The 13,493-nt window shown below is 42.3% G+C and overlaps 4 protein-coding genes across 4 annotated transcripts; 1 reads left to right on the top strand and 3 right to left on the bottom strand.

Moving 5' to 3' along the window:
- Positions 1-28: 28 nt before the first annotated feature.
- Positions 29-1,689, top strand: LOC119560784 (protein Peter pan). The gene is made up of 4 exons (XM_037874412.1): positions 29-407; positions 470-834; positions 893-1,320; positions 1,376-1,689. The coding sequence occupies exons 1-4, from the start codon at positions 78-80 to the stop codon at positions 1,642-1,644; spliced, it is 1,392 nt and encodes a 463-aa protein (XP_037730340.1). The 5' UTR covers positions 29-77; the 3' UTR covers positions 1,645-1,689.
- On the bottom strand, positions 1,642-2,646 carry LOC119560785 (peptidyl-prolyl cis-trans isomerase D). The gene has a single exon (XM_037874414.1). The coding sequence runs from the start codon at positions 2,571-2,573 to the stop codon at positions 1,713-1,715; it is 861 nt and encodes a 286-aa protein (XP_037730342.1). The 5' UTR covers positions 2,574-2,646; the 3' UTR covers positions 1,642-1,712.
- Positions 2,647-5,333: 2,687 nt separating this feature from the next.
- LOC119560460 (FK506-binding protein 3-like) lies at positions 5,334-5,839 on the bottom strand. Its single transcript, XM_037873919.1, has one exon. The coding sequence runs from the start codon at positions 5,828-5,830 to the stop codon at positions 5,582-5,584; it is 249 nt and encodes an 82-aa protein (XP_037729847.1). The 5' UTR covers positions 5,831-5,839; the 3' UTR covers positions 5,334-5,581.
- On the bottom strand, positions 5,336-13,377 carry LOC119560459 (beta-TrCP). Its single transcript, XM_037873918.1, has 8 exons — positions 12,829-13,377; positions 11,035-11,257; positions 7,498-7,769; positions 7,254-7,433; positions 6,681-7,135; positions 6,142-6,331; positions 5,947-6,082; positions 5,336-5,856 (listed from the first exon to the last, which is right to left on the bottom strand). Exons 1-8 carry the CDS (start codon positions 12,883-12,885, stop codon positions 5,837-5,839), a joined length of 1,533 nt encoding a protein of 510 aa, XP_037729846.1. The 5' UTR covers positions 12,886-13,377; the 3' UTR covers positions 5,336-5,836.
- Positions 13,378-13,493: the final 116 nt, after the last annotated feature.

Genomic DNA, 13,493 nt, shown 5'->3' with positions numbered 1-13,493 from the left:
ACTTGGTATTTTCCACCAGTGCAGCCTTACTGTTCCAACACGTGCGGCGGCGGAAAAGTGGACAAAAACATCAAAACATGGGCGGCAAAAAGAAAGTGCATCCAAAGACGCGGACAGCGGCCTTCAAGGCCAGCGAACCGAGCGAGATCGTAGAGGCGCCGCACTCCTTCGTCATCCACCGCGGCCTCACCTGCCCGTACATCACGGACCTCACCCTAGACTTCCGCCGCATCATGGAGCCCTTCACGGCCAGCAATCTGCGCGAGAAACGGATGAACCGCATCAAGGACTTTGTCAGCCTGAGCAGCTTCTTCCACGTCTCCCACATGGGCATATTCAACAAGGCCTCCACCCAGCTGTCCTTCAAAGTGGTCCGCCTGCCGCGCGGTCCCTCCCTGACTTTCAAGGTTTGTTTTGGCTGGTTAGTCTAGCTAGCAGCGTGGTTTTCAATGGACTCATCCTTCCACAGGTTCACCAGTTCACCTTGGCCAGGGATGTGATCTCGCTAGCCAAAAAGCAAATGATTGACAACGATCACTTCAAGCACGCTCCCTTGGTCATCATGAACAACTTCAGTGGCGATGGCAAGCATTTAAAGCTGATGGCCACCACGTTCCAAAACATGTTTCCCTCCATCAACCTGGCCCAGGTCAACATAGGCACCATCCGTCGCTGCGTCCTGTTCTCCTACAATCCGGATACGAAGCTGGTCGAGATGCGACACTACTCCGTGCAGGTGGTGCCCGTGGGCTTGAAGCGAGCGGTGCAGAAGATCGTCAAAGGCACAGTGCCCAATCTGGGCAAGTGCAATGAAGTGGTGGACTTCGTGACCAAGTAAGTAGGAACCTCTCTGTTCCTATTGCATCCATTAATTTATCTTAATCTTTTCCAGAGATGGCTACGCCTCCGAATCAGAGGCCGAGGATGACGAGCAATCGCACGTGGTCCTGGCACAAACGCTCAAGAGCAAGGGCAACCTGGAGGACAACAAGAGCTCCATCAAGCTGCACGAGATCGGACCTCGTCTAACCATGCAGCTCATCAAAATAGAGGAGGGCCTGCTAACCGGCGAAGTTCTGTACCACGACCATGTGGTCAAGACGGAGGACGAAAAGGAAACCATGCGCAAGCTGGTCGAGAAGAAGCGAAAGCAGAAGGAGCAACGCAAGAAGGAGCAGGCTGAGAATCGGGCTCGCAACTTGAAGCTTAAGAAGGATGAAAAGTGGGCTGCCAAAAGGGCGGCGGAGGGGCGCAATGACAGCGATCCCGAGGACGATGCGGAGTACTACAAGGAGGAAGTCGGCGAGGAACCAGATGAAGGTGAGTTGGCAGATTCTTCGAACGTCAGATCAACAACTCATTGTTCCCTTTGCAGAACTCTTCAAAATGGAAGCGAGATCCTCTCGCAAGCGGCCTAACCTGAGCGGCGGAATGAAATACAAGAACAAGCGTGCCAAGCTAGATCCCAAGGACAAGAAGGACAAGACCGATCGCAAGGACAAGTTCGACCGTAAGGACAGGAAGGACAAGTTTGACCATAAAAACAAGAAGGACAAGTTCGACCCCAAGAACAGGAGAGCCAAGTTCGATCCCAAGAACAAGCGCGCCAAGTTTGACCACAAAAAGAGTAGGAAATCAAAGTAGTACATTAAACATAAGCTATTTTATAAAGACCGTTGGTTAGCCTGACATAGAGTTGTTATCAATGGGAACTAGCTGAACATGCGCTGCACCACCTCCTTGTAGTGGGCGTTGCTATCCTTCCAGCTGGCGGCGATGTTGTCGCGCAGCTTGCTGAATTCCCGCTTCTCCTCGTAGTTGGGCATCCGTTCGATGGTGGCCTGCGCCTTGGCAAACTCCTTCAGGTGATAGTAGGCCAGTGCACGCCGGTAGATGCTCTTCTCGCTGGGATTATCCTCCGTCTCCACAAATTGTGTATGGTAGATGACGTGCTCGTAGCGCTTTTCCTGCAGCAGACATGCCGCCAAGTTGGTCTGTATCTGGATAAAGAGCGTCTCCACCTCCTGACCGTTGATGCCGTTTTCCTTTTTGGTCAGTTGCTCGAAGGGTTTGTAGGTGATGAGCAATTTGGCGGCCCGCACAAAGTAATCAAATGCGAATTTCGGGAAAGTTTTGAAGGTGGCCACGCCGCTCTCCTTGAGGCGCAGCGCCACCTCATAGACCTGGGCCGCGTCCAGCTTCTCCACCTGCGTGTTCTTCACGATCTTCTCCAGCTTCAGCTCAAATTCGATCCGTTCGCCGGTTTTGCTCGTAATGCTGCAGGCCGCCGTTTCGCCGGGCACAAATTGCTGCAGCAGCAGCTCCACGTAGCAGTCCACTGCGGTCAGGCTGGTTCCCATTTCCAGGATGTGCTGTTGGGGATACGTCGAGGACTCATCGCTGGCCAAGTACTTGCTGGGTCGTTCTCCCAAATTGGCGGTCTTCTTGATCACACTGAATTCCACCGTGCTAACTGTCGTGGGCTTCTCCATTTTGGTGAACTGGAGGGCAAGTACCTTCTTGGTCAGCCCGCGGCTCTTGTCCTCCCACTCCGTGCCCACATACCAGTCCATCTTGGGGGATTTGCAACAAAGGAAAGGAATCTCAAGGAATTTGGCCAAAAATTGTTTTCGGTTTTGAAGGTGTTACCAGGTGGCGCCTAAAAGCCCCCACAAAATATGTGCCTATAGCGAAAAATCCAACTGAAAAATACCTTATTCCCACTATTTTATATCAAATGGTAAGGCGCGCAATTTAAAGAAACATTGGTTTGAAATCTTTTTACTTTATCCTTTTTTAAAGTTTGGTTGACGATACGTTTTTCAACCGAGTTTTTTTCCAAGCCACGATTTGGTAAAATTTTATATTTCTCATTCAAGTATTAGATATTGAAATAGCAGACAAAATTGACTTGTAATTTGCCAATGGTCCTGTCGCCACTTATGATGTTCGCTGGAAAGGTTTTTTTTTTCATTTTTTTATTTAAAAAAATGTTTTACTTACTTATTAAATATGTATCAAAACAATTATGTCTAAAAAATCTTTCGAAATATTAGAAAATAAATTACGAAAGTTTTGTCCCAAAGCCCTATAAAATAAACCACTTAAGGGGGTATTCTAGTCTAGAGGCTCTATTTTAGAGCCTTTTTTAACAATTAATTAAAACTAAGCCATTGATATTTTTAGTGTCGGGTTTTTTATCATTTGTTTATTTAACTTAGAAGAGTACATAAAATAAAATTTGAAAAAAAAAAATGTATTTTTCATCGAGTTATGTGTCCTTGAAGTAGAGGGGGGAAAAAAAAGGCCGTGTCCTCGTCGCCATGATTTCTACCCTTGTGGTCATCCGAAAAATAAAAAAAAAAAAGATTCTTAATCAGTATGAATGTCGCTATGGCATGAACCAGCAAAACAAAAAAAAAAAATTTTTTTCATAAAATGGCGGCTACCCAAAAAAAAAGTCGATTTTTTCCACTAATTTTTTAATTTTATCGAATTTTTTAAAAATATTACAAATTTTAAATTCTTACTTTTTGTTGGTTCATGCGATAGAGAGATATTGAAAGAATATTCATGCCAAATTTTAAGTAAATCGGCTGATTAGAACTTGAAATATTATGGCTACCGTATCAGAAAAAGTAGTTTGGAGAAAAACGCGTTTAAAGTTTTACGTTAAATTTCAGGCAGTGTAAATGATAGAATAGCACGTATAACTTACATTCTCTTAATCAGCCATAATTTTAAAAATAATTTGAATTTTGAAAAATCCGTTTAGGGAGATATTTTTAAATATCTAAACTATCGAATTATGAAAAAAAAAATTTTTAGATTTTTTCAAATTTCTAGACTAGAATACCCCCTTAAGTGAAGGTCACTGGCGATAGGGTAATCAACCTAACAAAAATTTAGCCTGGCATCAACTTGAGTAAGTAACCAATAGATATAAAAATGTTGTTAAGTCCTCAGTTCACATTTAATGCAGAATAAATTACTAACCAATTACTTTCGGTGGTCCTCAACGTATCGTATGTTGATTGTGTAGTCAATAAAGCAGAAATGATTATTATTATGTTGATTTTTTAGTCAATAAAGGAGAAATTGTTATTAAAACTCTATCCTATATTTTATACGCAGAACGTATAAGTGTAAAAGTATGATCGCTTTGCAAAAAATCATAAGGCATTTTAAAGCTTTCAATGTGTTTATAATCTAGCAAACAAGAAATATGTAAAAATCTGAAGTTAATGATTTATCAGGAGGATCCTAACTATTAGGGTGAGGTATATAAGAGTAGTAAAGAAAAACAACTATTTAGCATTTATACACAATTTATTATTTATTACTTCTAGTTATGTTACCTATACTAAGCCCATTCGCGCAATAGCAGTTGCTCGGCCATCGTTTAACAAGCTGCACTCTTTCCACTAACAGTATTACATATTCCGGGGTATGTGTTCATATCATCATCAACTTTTTGTTAAAGTAAAACGTTATGTACATACATTAGTTAACGCGGAAGCGGCGATCGTGATCCAGATCAAGTATAGCATTGGAACTTAACTTACAAATAGCAATACATATAGTAAAATATCCATTGATCACAATCAACGAACTGTATACATGTAAATATATTGTTGAAACTGCCTGGAAATTTGCTATTTTCTACATACATCTGTATATCTAGAATCTAGAGTTATCATAGATCAATCAAAGAATCGGTTATATATTGCAGTACAATGGATTAATTTTCATTTGATCTTCACTCGAAAGATACATAACTACCAATTGCGGACACGGCGCGTGTCGTTCTTTACTTTACACAATTAACTTTTAATTTAAATTATTTGTATTTTGCGTAACTTAGATTACAATTGCCAATAAAATACTAGGCTTAAATTTAACTTTACAATTAACACAAACATTAGGCAATAGGCATGTAAAGTAGGTTACAAATATGCAATGCGGCGAACCGAAATGGTGCGTTTGCCAATTTCAATGAAGCGACTCTAACTAACATTTATGCTAAAGACTGATTCCTCTGGCCGCTCACCAGATCCCTCCTGCGAAAATGTTCGAAGTCATATTTCACAGTTCTCCTCTTCCTTAAGGCGGCAGCTGCCTGAACGCGATGCTTGTGTATTTGAGCTAAAGAAACACTTAAAGTAACGCCCGATCGATCGAGCGATCAACCGATTCGAAGCGCGATTCAAAGACTGACCCTCGATTAGTATTACAGCGCCTAAATAACTAATACATAGTTTTGCTTCTTCCGTTTTTGTTTCATTTTCATTCGTACATGACAAACCTAACAGCCAGTTTTGCGAAAATATTTATATATTTTGTATACTCCTTTTGCATTTATTGTTTGCTTGCTTTATAACTTCAATTAATTCATATCATGTGTGTGTGTTCCGTGTGGATGTGTGTGTGGGTGTATTGTGTGGGTGTATTGTGTGTGTGTGGTGTTGTGTGCGATTGTAAAATAGACGCTTAGAGATCGCTATATCTTGGGTTCAACATAGTTTCGAAATAGACAAGTCGCAATGCTGTTTGCTTATGCTGGCCAATAACCATTCACTCTTCATTCATCATAATCATTAATATTCTCAATATCTATTTCAAAGTCCAGGTCATCCGATTCTGGATCCGAGCCGGAACCGGTGACGGAGACAGAACCACCAGCATCCCGATGCCTAACATATCCTCCCATAAACGCCCCAGCATCATCTCTAGAATCCTCATCGAAATCCTCGCCATCGTCCTCGTCCTCATCGTCGTCCTCGTCTTCGCTCGAGGATTGTAGATGTAACTCCCGCAGCTGCCGTTGCATAAAATGTTAATGTTCCATCAGGGCCGCTATAGCGCCAGCAGCAACAAATCAGAAAACAAAACGAAACCGTTATGCATAATTCAGAGATCAATGAGGTGAAAGTTGGCTTCTCTTACGTGACGGTGTGCGTCCGGTCTTGTTCTCATTGGGTGTGAAATTTAGAAAGTCCCAAATCAAAATTGTATCATCGTGCGAGCTGCTCACAATCTGGAACTCATCGAATTGCAAACGAAAGACGCGACCAGTGTGTTCCTACAAGGGTTCATCACACAGGTTAGAAAAAAGCGGAAGTGGCGTAGGGGATGACTCACCACAAGTGTGTTCAGACAGAGAGTATTGGATGCTGCTCTCGGATCCAGGGCGGCGACCAGGTCCCAGACCTTGATCTTGCCATCGTAGGCGCCGCTGACGATTCGTTTCGTATCGAAACGGATGCAACGAACCAATTCCTCGTGGCCCTCCAGGACACGTAAGCAGGCGCCGCACTCAATGTCCCAAAGTCTGAAATACATAAAAGTAGATTGGTGGGTTAGCTTAGGTTTTTCTTCCTTCAAGATTCCTCACTGGGAATGCCTTTTTAAGTCAACTTTTTTAATTCCTTAAGCATTTATACAATTTTAAATGTTTTTTGTAGGTTAAAGCATAACGAAATATAGATTTAATTACTTATTTTATGGTCAGATAAAAACTGGCATAGTGAAACAAACTTTATATCAAAGCCATTAGCTGTGATGAGTATGGCAATCGGAATTAATAGCCACTACTAATCGCCACATTCACCGAAAAAAAAATGTTTATCACACATCATTAATCACTATACCGGAAAATCGGTTTATTTCACACGCCTCACCTTATGGAATTGTCTGAGCTGCCGCTAACCACCAAGCGATCTCTGTACTGCAGGCAGGCGATGCCACGCTTGTGGCCATTCAAGGTGCGCACGAATTCACAGCTCGAGGTGGACCAGACCTTGATGGTCCGATCCCCGCTGGCGGACACGATGTACTTCTCGTCGAAGTCCACCACATTGACGGCAGCCCGGTGGCCGACGAGGACGCGCCGTAGCGTGATCTCGCTGGGCGAGGTCATGTCCCAGACGGCGATCGAGCGATCCTTGGAGCAGGTCACCATCATTCCGTTGTTAAAGCGCAAGTGCAGCACCGCCTCGCAGTGGTGGATGAGGGTATTGACCATCTCGCCGGTGTTGACGTCCCACACGCGGACGGTGGAGTCGCTGGAGCCACTGATGATCACCTTGTCGTCGTACTGCAGGCACAGCACCGATCCAGTGTGGCCAATTAGGGTCTAAAAATTGAATGGTAAAATTAGATAGTTGTTAACTCTAGTTGTACATTTGTTTATATTGTTAAGCTGATCAAACATCTCCCATTATTTTCTACAGATCTCTGTGACTGGAACCCACCTTGACGCACTGCAGATCCGTGCGATCCCAGATCTTGATGGTGTTGTCCCTCAGTCCGGAGACAATCTTGCCATCGTCGTACTGCAGGCAATAGACACCCTTCGAGTTCTCGGACCGGCAATTGATGCGGCGCAGCATGTGGCGGCCAGTCCGCCAGTTATTCTCTATGCTGTCAATGTCCTGAAACCATACAAAGTAATATTAGTTTGCTGATTGTAATCGGCACATTTCGAAGACAACTTACATTCATTATCTTGGGGAACAACTCGCGATGGAATGAGTGTGGCCGCTGGGTCTGGCCCGGTCTTGGCTTAAAGAGGTACTGCATCCAGTTACGCCGTTCGGCTAATCCACGCCACAAGGAATCTGTGCGCACCTTGCGTTCGATGAGCTTCTTCCAGAGCATGCCCTCGGAGATGACGCGGAGCCATTCCTTGCAGACCAACTCCGCCGATTTGAGCGATTCGGCATCCAAGTACGACAAAATGTTCTCTGCGATGTGATCCAGACCCTTGACTGTGGGTGATAGAAAAATATATCATGTAAATTAGTGAAAGTCTTATAAAAAAATAAATCATTTTTAATTCATTCTCCCCTAGCAAGTCTATGACTAAAACAGCTATTTATAGTTGGCACCCAGCTATCTCTGATATGACACATGACCAATTTACCATCTGATATGAGGTGGAGCAACCGTAGCTGCTACTGCTCTTCCCAGACACCTACTCAACCCAACCCAACCTAACCCAATCCAACCCAATTAAATCCAATGCAATCCGACCGCATCAGCAGACTTTAACTGGGCGAGGAACAAGAGGCAAAATGATGCACCTAACGGCATTAAAATGCACTTAGCCCACAGTAAGCGGGATTGGGAGTGGGAGTGGCTGTGGAGGTGGCGCAACCAATAGACCGGCATATTTACATGTGTCAGGCGGAGGGGAGCCACATCCACAGCCACACATCTCCATCTGCATTGACAACCCGGCTGAATGGGCCAAGTCAGAGTCTGAAGTGCATGCGAGTACCCACTGCCTTCTCCCTTCTGCTCTCTGCCGAACACAATTAAAAATGTGCATAACTCGCAAAGGCAGGCTGTTTGGCGGGCGGCAACGATTTGGCTCAAGTTGTTTGCCGTCGTCGCCGGCGACTAACGGTCCTAAGAGTGTCTATTCGTCTGCGAATCCGTCCGTCCGACGCGTCGGTCGCTCCGTCGGTCGGCCTGACTGTCCCCCCGGTTAGCTGCCTTTGAAGTGCATTACAATGTAAATGGAGGAGACAATGTTGCCTACTTTCAACTCTTTTCTTTCCTAGAACATTCCAGTGATGCCAAAGAATGAGGAGGAAAAATAAACAAGTATGATCTATCAGGTAGTTCAAAAATAATTTTTAAAAAATGTTTACTATAGTTCTTGTTCTTCAAAAGTACTTTCCTAGGTGATAAAGTATTTGAAAAATATAAAGTTTTCCTATATTTTCATGTTTTTTTTTCAATATTTGCGAAACAAATTTATAAATATCTTGGTATTTAAAATTTAAATAATCAAATAACATATTTTATTTATTTATTTATTTATTTCTGTTTTTGTAAGAAGTTTTGTCATATTAAATAAATATTTTAACATATTTAAGCTAAATTGATTTTTCATTGTGGTTATTAAAAGTTATAGATCACAATAAAGAGATGTCCCAACAATAAACTATTTTTAATTCAAAATAAGTATTTAAGATCCCTATTTATACCAACACAGACCATATCTGTCTAGTAAAAAGCTAGATAGGCATAGCCAACAAACATCATATAAGAAGCATGAACAAGGAGGACATTTGCCGGGGATTAAGCCAACGGAAACATCCGACAACTTCCTCAAAGAACTTATTCCAGACTGGTGGCTCAAGGAAAGAAAGGCTTGCAAATTAAAGCGACATTCTCCGCGAAGACAATTATAATGTAAATACACCTGATGGCATTTCAGCTGGCCCAGTGTGAATTGCTGAAACCCAGCGAACGAACCGAATGGGGAAGCAAAATAAATATAAATATTCGTAAACGAATGCCCTTGCAAGGGCTAGAATTGCACGCATAGCATTTGTGGGCAATTTGAGTCATCGATATGTACGGGTATTTATGCATTGATAAGCGAGGTGCTCGCTTATTCACATAACCCGACTCATAGTAAACCCGTTTGTCAATAAATATGATATCGAATCGCACCTACAACTTCCCCAATAGTTTCGTTATTGGTTAACATCTGCTGGCCGACGACAATCAATGACAAAATCGATTCACATTTTCTTATGAATAATATACAAGCGCTGCCGCTTTCGTTCTGTTTTTGTTCCGGTAAAGCGCGTTTAATGGAAGCAACGACCTTTCAGTCAACAGCGAACAGCCAACAACCGAAAACCCCTGGCCCACCCACTGGCTCCTCTCGCTGGAAACATGCCCGGCAACAATCCGGAGGAGGTGGAAGGCCGTAAATCGGGGGACGCGGAACGAATCGCTCTGGGTTCTGAGCGGGGTTTACCTTTCATGTTGTTCAACTTTGTACCCCTGTACCTGCCGTTTGTTATTGTTTTGCCCATTGCGTGCCGAGGGATTAGCCTCTGCTTGTGTGCTCTATTCACTTGTAAACTTGGCTAAGATTCAGATTCTGTGTGAGCTATTTTCAGGCTTTATTTTGGCAGGAAATAAAAAATATACTTCGAATTTCCGACCGTGGGATCTCCAGCCTTACGGCCGCTTTTGCTTTCTTATCAGCGTTTGTGAGTTGGCTTGTTGGACGTCTGGGAGTACTGACCTCCCATACAAAGTGCGGCGTTGATAACGCCTGTGTGTCAGAATCCCCTTTTATAAGTGACGATTGTATGTTTAACTTGATTAGATGTTGATAAACTAATTAGCCAAGTCTTAACATTTTCTCTAGGCCTTAAGAGTTTGTATTAATAGATAGTCAAAGCTCTTCTGAACAATAAAAAGCAATTTTAACAAATAAAACCTAGGTACTTCTGATTATGGCTTTCAATTAATAAATCAGCTCATGTGTGAAACTGATCTCCGATTATAAATTTATAAGATGTAATAACTTATAGAGCGAGAATTACCAGTACAGTTGCGAGTATTTATGGAACAAGATACTATGTAACTATAAGTATGCAATAAATTGAATTCATAACTGGGTCTATTTACAATTTCAGACTTGTTTGATTAGGCACTAAATTCTTAATTGAAAGCGTAATATTACACTACGACAATCAATCTAAATAAGCAAGATATTTAATGGTTCACTTAAATAGAATGTGTCCTAGTCTGTCTAGGTAATACGGGGTATGAGATAGATTTGTTATCAAACTAAACATTCAATAAATCTCAACAGCAACAGTCTGTTTGAGTGTTTCCAAGAAGGCGTCCCAATTAAAACAATCCTTTTTATGTCGTGTTTTAAAGTTAAACGAAAACTAAAGAGTTACTATATCTAATAACTATACTTTATCTAGCCAGATAAACTTAAGTAGTGATGAAACTCTAAATAAAGAACCATTACTATGATACCATTAAGTATTGAACTTTCTATGAACCTCAATCCTCAAAAGGTGCATATGCCCCAGAGTTCCTAATAAGATTTGTAGCAGTAACTTCCCAAAAAAGCATTACGCTGCTCCCATATTTATAAGGTACATAGTATTATTTTATCTAAGTATATTCTGTTCAAGACCTAGAACCTCTATTCCCTGACACATTCCATGGACTATCAATAACAGACTATATATCGGCACTCACTTGGCAGCAATGTGATAAAGTCCCGCTGGAGCATCGGCTTGAGATAGGCGTTGATCTGACCGTGCTGATAGTGGCACATGCGCGACAGCAGGTGCTCCACGAAGTCCACCTGGCCCGACTCGCTCCACTGGGTGAAGTACTGAAAACAGAGTTCCCGCTCCGTTTGGTAGGTGGGCGAGGAGTCTTTCTTGCGCACTGGGTCGTACAGCATAGTGGTTGTGAACTGTACGGGTGAAATGGGAGAGAGGAAAGCATATTAATTATGAGATTGCATTTCTTCTTTGGTTATGTTGAATGTCAAGGGGCGATCGTTAAAACTGGAAAAGTAGGTAGCTGCGGGTTGTGCAACTTCTCTTTATTTTAGGCAAGTGACGACCCAAACTGGGGGCTTACAATTAGGCAATTAGTTTCGACTCCACTGCGAGTTTCTTTCTTCTCGTAATTTTCTCGTTTTGTTTTTATTTGGCGGCGAAAGAGATTGCAAAGCGGATTTCTGAAAAACCCGCCTAGCAGCAGTGGAAACAGATCATTCACACGGCCAGTTTATAAATGATATAATTGTATCGATGTTTTTTTTGGTCTTCCACCCAACCTCATTATGCGCATTCTAAATATAGCCATTCCCATTGATGGGCCCAAAAATAATCAAACGTCATCAATTAAATGCTAAAGATCTCGGCAAACAATTCGAGTAAAGTAAACAAATCGGACGGACTGGTGTGAGTGATTTGAGTAATTAAGTTAACTGCAATGCCAGCAATGCGAAAAAAAACCTTGCGTATAACACTATGTGCGATTGTAGTAAATGTTGTATATAAGTATTCGGGTCGATTGCCTTAATTTAATTGCCATATTATGGTTTTTGTGAGCTTTAGTTGTTCGCCTTTGCCTGGTAACTTTGAGCTAATATGAAGGATGCTACAGTTGGCACTGGCTATGGTTTACATGGTCGGAGAATGGGTTCCATAAAGATGATCTATAACTCTTATTTTTAGTGTCAAAAGCAGCTTTGAGTTATGGAAGCTCAACTGTTTTTTTTAAGATATTTCCAAGAAGCAATGTGTATCATTAACCAGATTCAACCTTGATTCCAGCAAAATAAACGCAGATGACTCAAGCAAAAGTTTATTGCTTAGCAAGCAAAAATTTAAGAAACAAAATAAAAAACAATTTTTGGGCACATTGCTTAATGGTTTTGCGGGAACTGACCTTCAGTAAGCCGCCTATCACATTTAACTCCGTAACCATAGTCATACAATAAAATAAGTACTGATTGAAATGTACACGGCCGCAACAAAGTGTACTTTGTGTATGGGGTTTGTTATTAATTGTGTAAACAAACCCGAGGCCAATTAACGAAATCTGAAAACTGCTTTTGGACCACCAAAAATCGGAAATCGGGGGATATATGCTATATATATATATAGGTAATAAAGACATATGATTGGACAAAGGGGATGATGAAAACCAAAATGATGATGATGATAATGATGCTGGCGATGAATAATTAGGCTAATGCCTAAAGTCCGCAAAAGTTTAAGGTTAGCCTATAGGATAGGCGACAGTGTCCGAATTTAATAGAGTGCACGAGTGCAAAATCTGTAGTATATACGAAAATAAAGCACTAGTACACGCACACAACCAGCGCAAGTGTGTGTGTGCTTGCCTGTTAGTGTGTGTCGTGTCTATAGAGGCGACACCTTGGGCATTATGTGCCTGAAACACGGTGAGTATTATGTACTCAAATCGGGCAGAATCAGAAATGGCGCTTAAACTAACTAAGCTAAAACTCACGGCCTGTGCATTGGAGTTGGTTTCGTCCATTATTTTGTCAGTCTCCATTTTCATCATTGTGTTGTTTGTGTGCTTGTAGAGTTTGCTGGCTCGTCTTTTCTCTCTCTCTCTCTCTATCTTTCTTTCTCTCACTGCTCACTGCGGTTTTCCGTCGCACTCGCACTCACGCACCACGTAGCGATTTTCGCTGACTTTTCGGTTACACGGTTTACAAATCGCTTTTCGACAGCAATTTCATATAATTTTTAGCTCGCAAGAAAATTACAATTTTTGCTCGACTCGATTAGTAGGACCGCAGGCGGAATGCGCGAAAATGGCGAACGCAGTGGGAAACTCAACACGCCGAAGTCCCCTCACCAAGTGTGCGGATTTCGGTGGCAGGTCATTATTGTTTTCGCTGCCTCTAGCTGATTGCACTTGGTTTGTTTTCTTGTTTATTGAGCTCGCGCAACTGCACTGCACTGACTGTTCGCACGGAGAATTTTATTTTTACTAGTTTCCGCCCAAATATGGACTGCTTTTTAAGAAGATGAGTGTGCACTATCGATATCGATAGCTGATTGGGAGCCGAACGGTCACACTGGCGGTGCTAGTGCTGCGAATCGCCGGACTGCTTACAATTTTGAGTGGTGATTTCACTGTGATTTGAGCCCGTTTCCACCACC

Source organism: Drosophila subpulchrella, unplaced genomic scaffold (assembly GCF_014743375.2).
Source record: "Drosophila subpulchrella strain 33 F10 #4 breed RU33 unplaced genomic scaffold, RU_Dsub_v1.1 Primary Assembly Seq354, whole genome shotgun sequence".
Taxonomy (NCBI): Eukaryota; Metazoa; Arthropoda; class Insecta; order Diptera; family Drosophilidae; genus Drosophila; species Drosophila subpulchrella.
This window is presented reverse-complemented; position numbering and strand designations above follow the sequence as displayed.

Coding starts and splice junctions, on each gene's coding strand:
- LOC119560784 (XM_037874412.1), top strand. CDS start 78: ATGGGCGGCAAAAAGAAAGTGCATCCAAAGACGCGGACAGCGGCCTTC. Junction 408..469: donor GTCCCTCCCTGACTTTCAAG/GTTTGTTTTGGC, acceptor ATCCTTCCACAG/GTTCACCAGTTCACCTTGGC. Junction 835..892: donor GTGGTGGACTTCGTGACCAA/GTAAGTAGGAAC, acceptor AATCTTTTCCAG/AGATGGCTACGCCTCCGAAT.
- LOC119560785 (XM_037874414.1), bottom strand. CDS start 2,573: ATGGACTGGTATGTGGGCACGGAGTGGGAGGACAAGAGCCGCGGGCTG.
- LOC119560460 (XM_037873919.1), bottom strand. CDS start 5,830: ATGCAACGGCAGCTGCGGGAGTTACATCTACAATCCTCGAGCGAAGAC.
- LOC119560459 (XM_037873918.1), bottom strand. CDS start 12,885: ATGATGAAAATGGAGACTGACAAAATAATGGACGAAACCAACTCCAAT. Junction 7,770..11,034: donor CTTTATCACATTGCTGCCAA/GTGAGTGCCGAT, acceptor TATCACCCACAG/TCAAGGGTCTGGATCACATC. Junction 7,434..7,497: donor TGTTCCCCAAGATAATGAAT/GTAAGTTGTCTT, acceptor GTATGGTTTCAG/GACATTGACAGCATAGAGAA.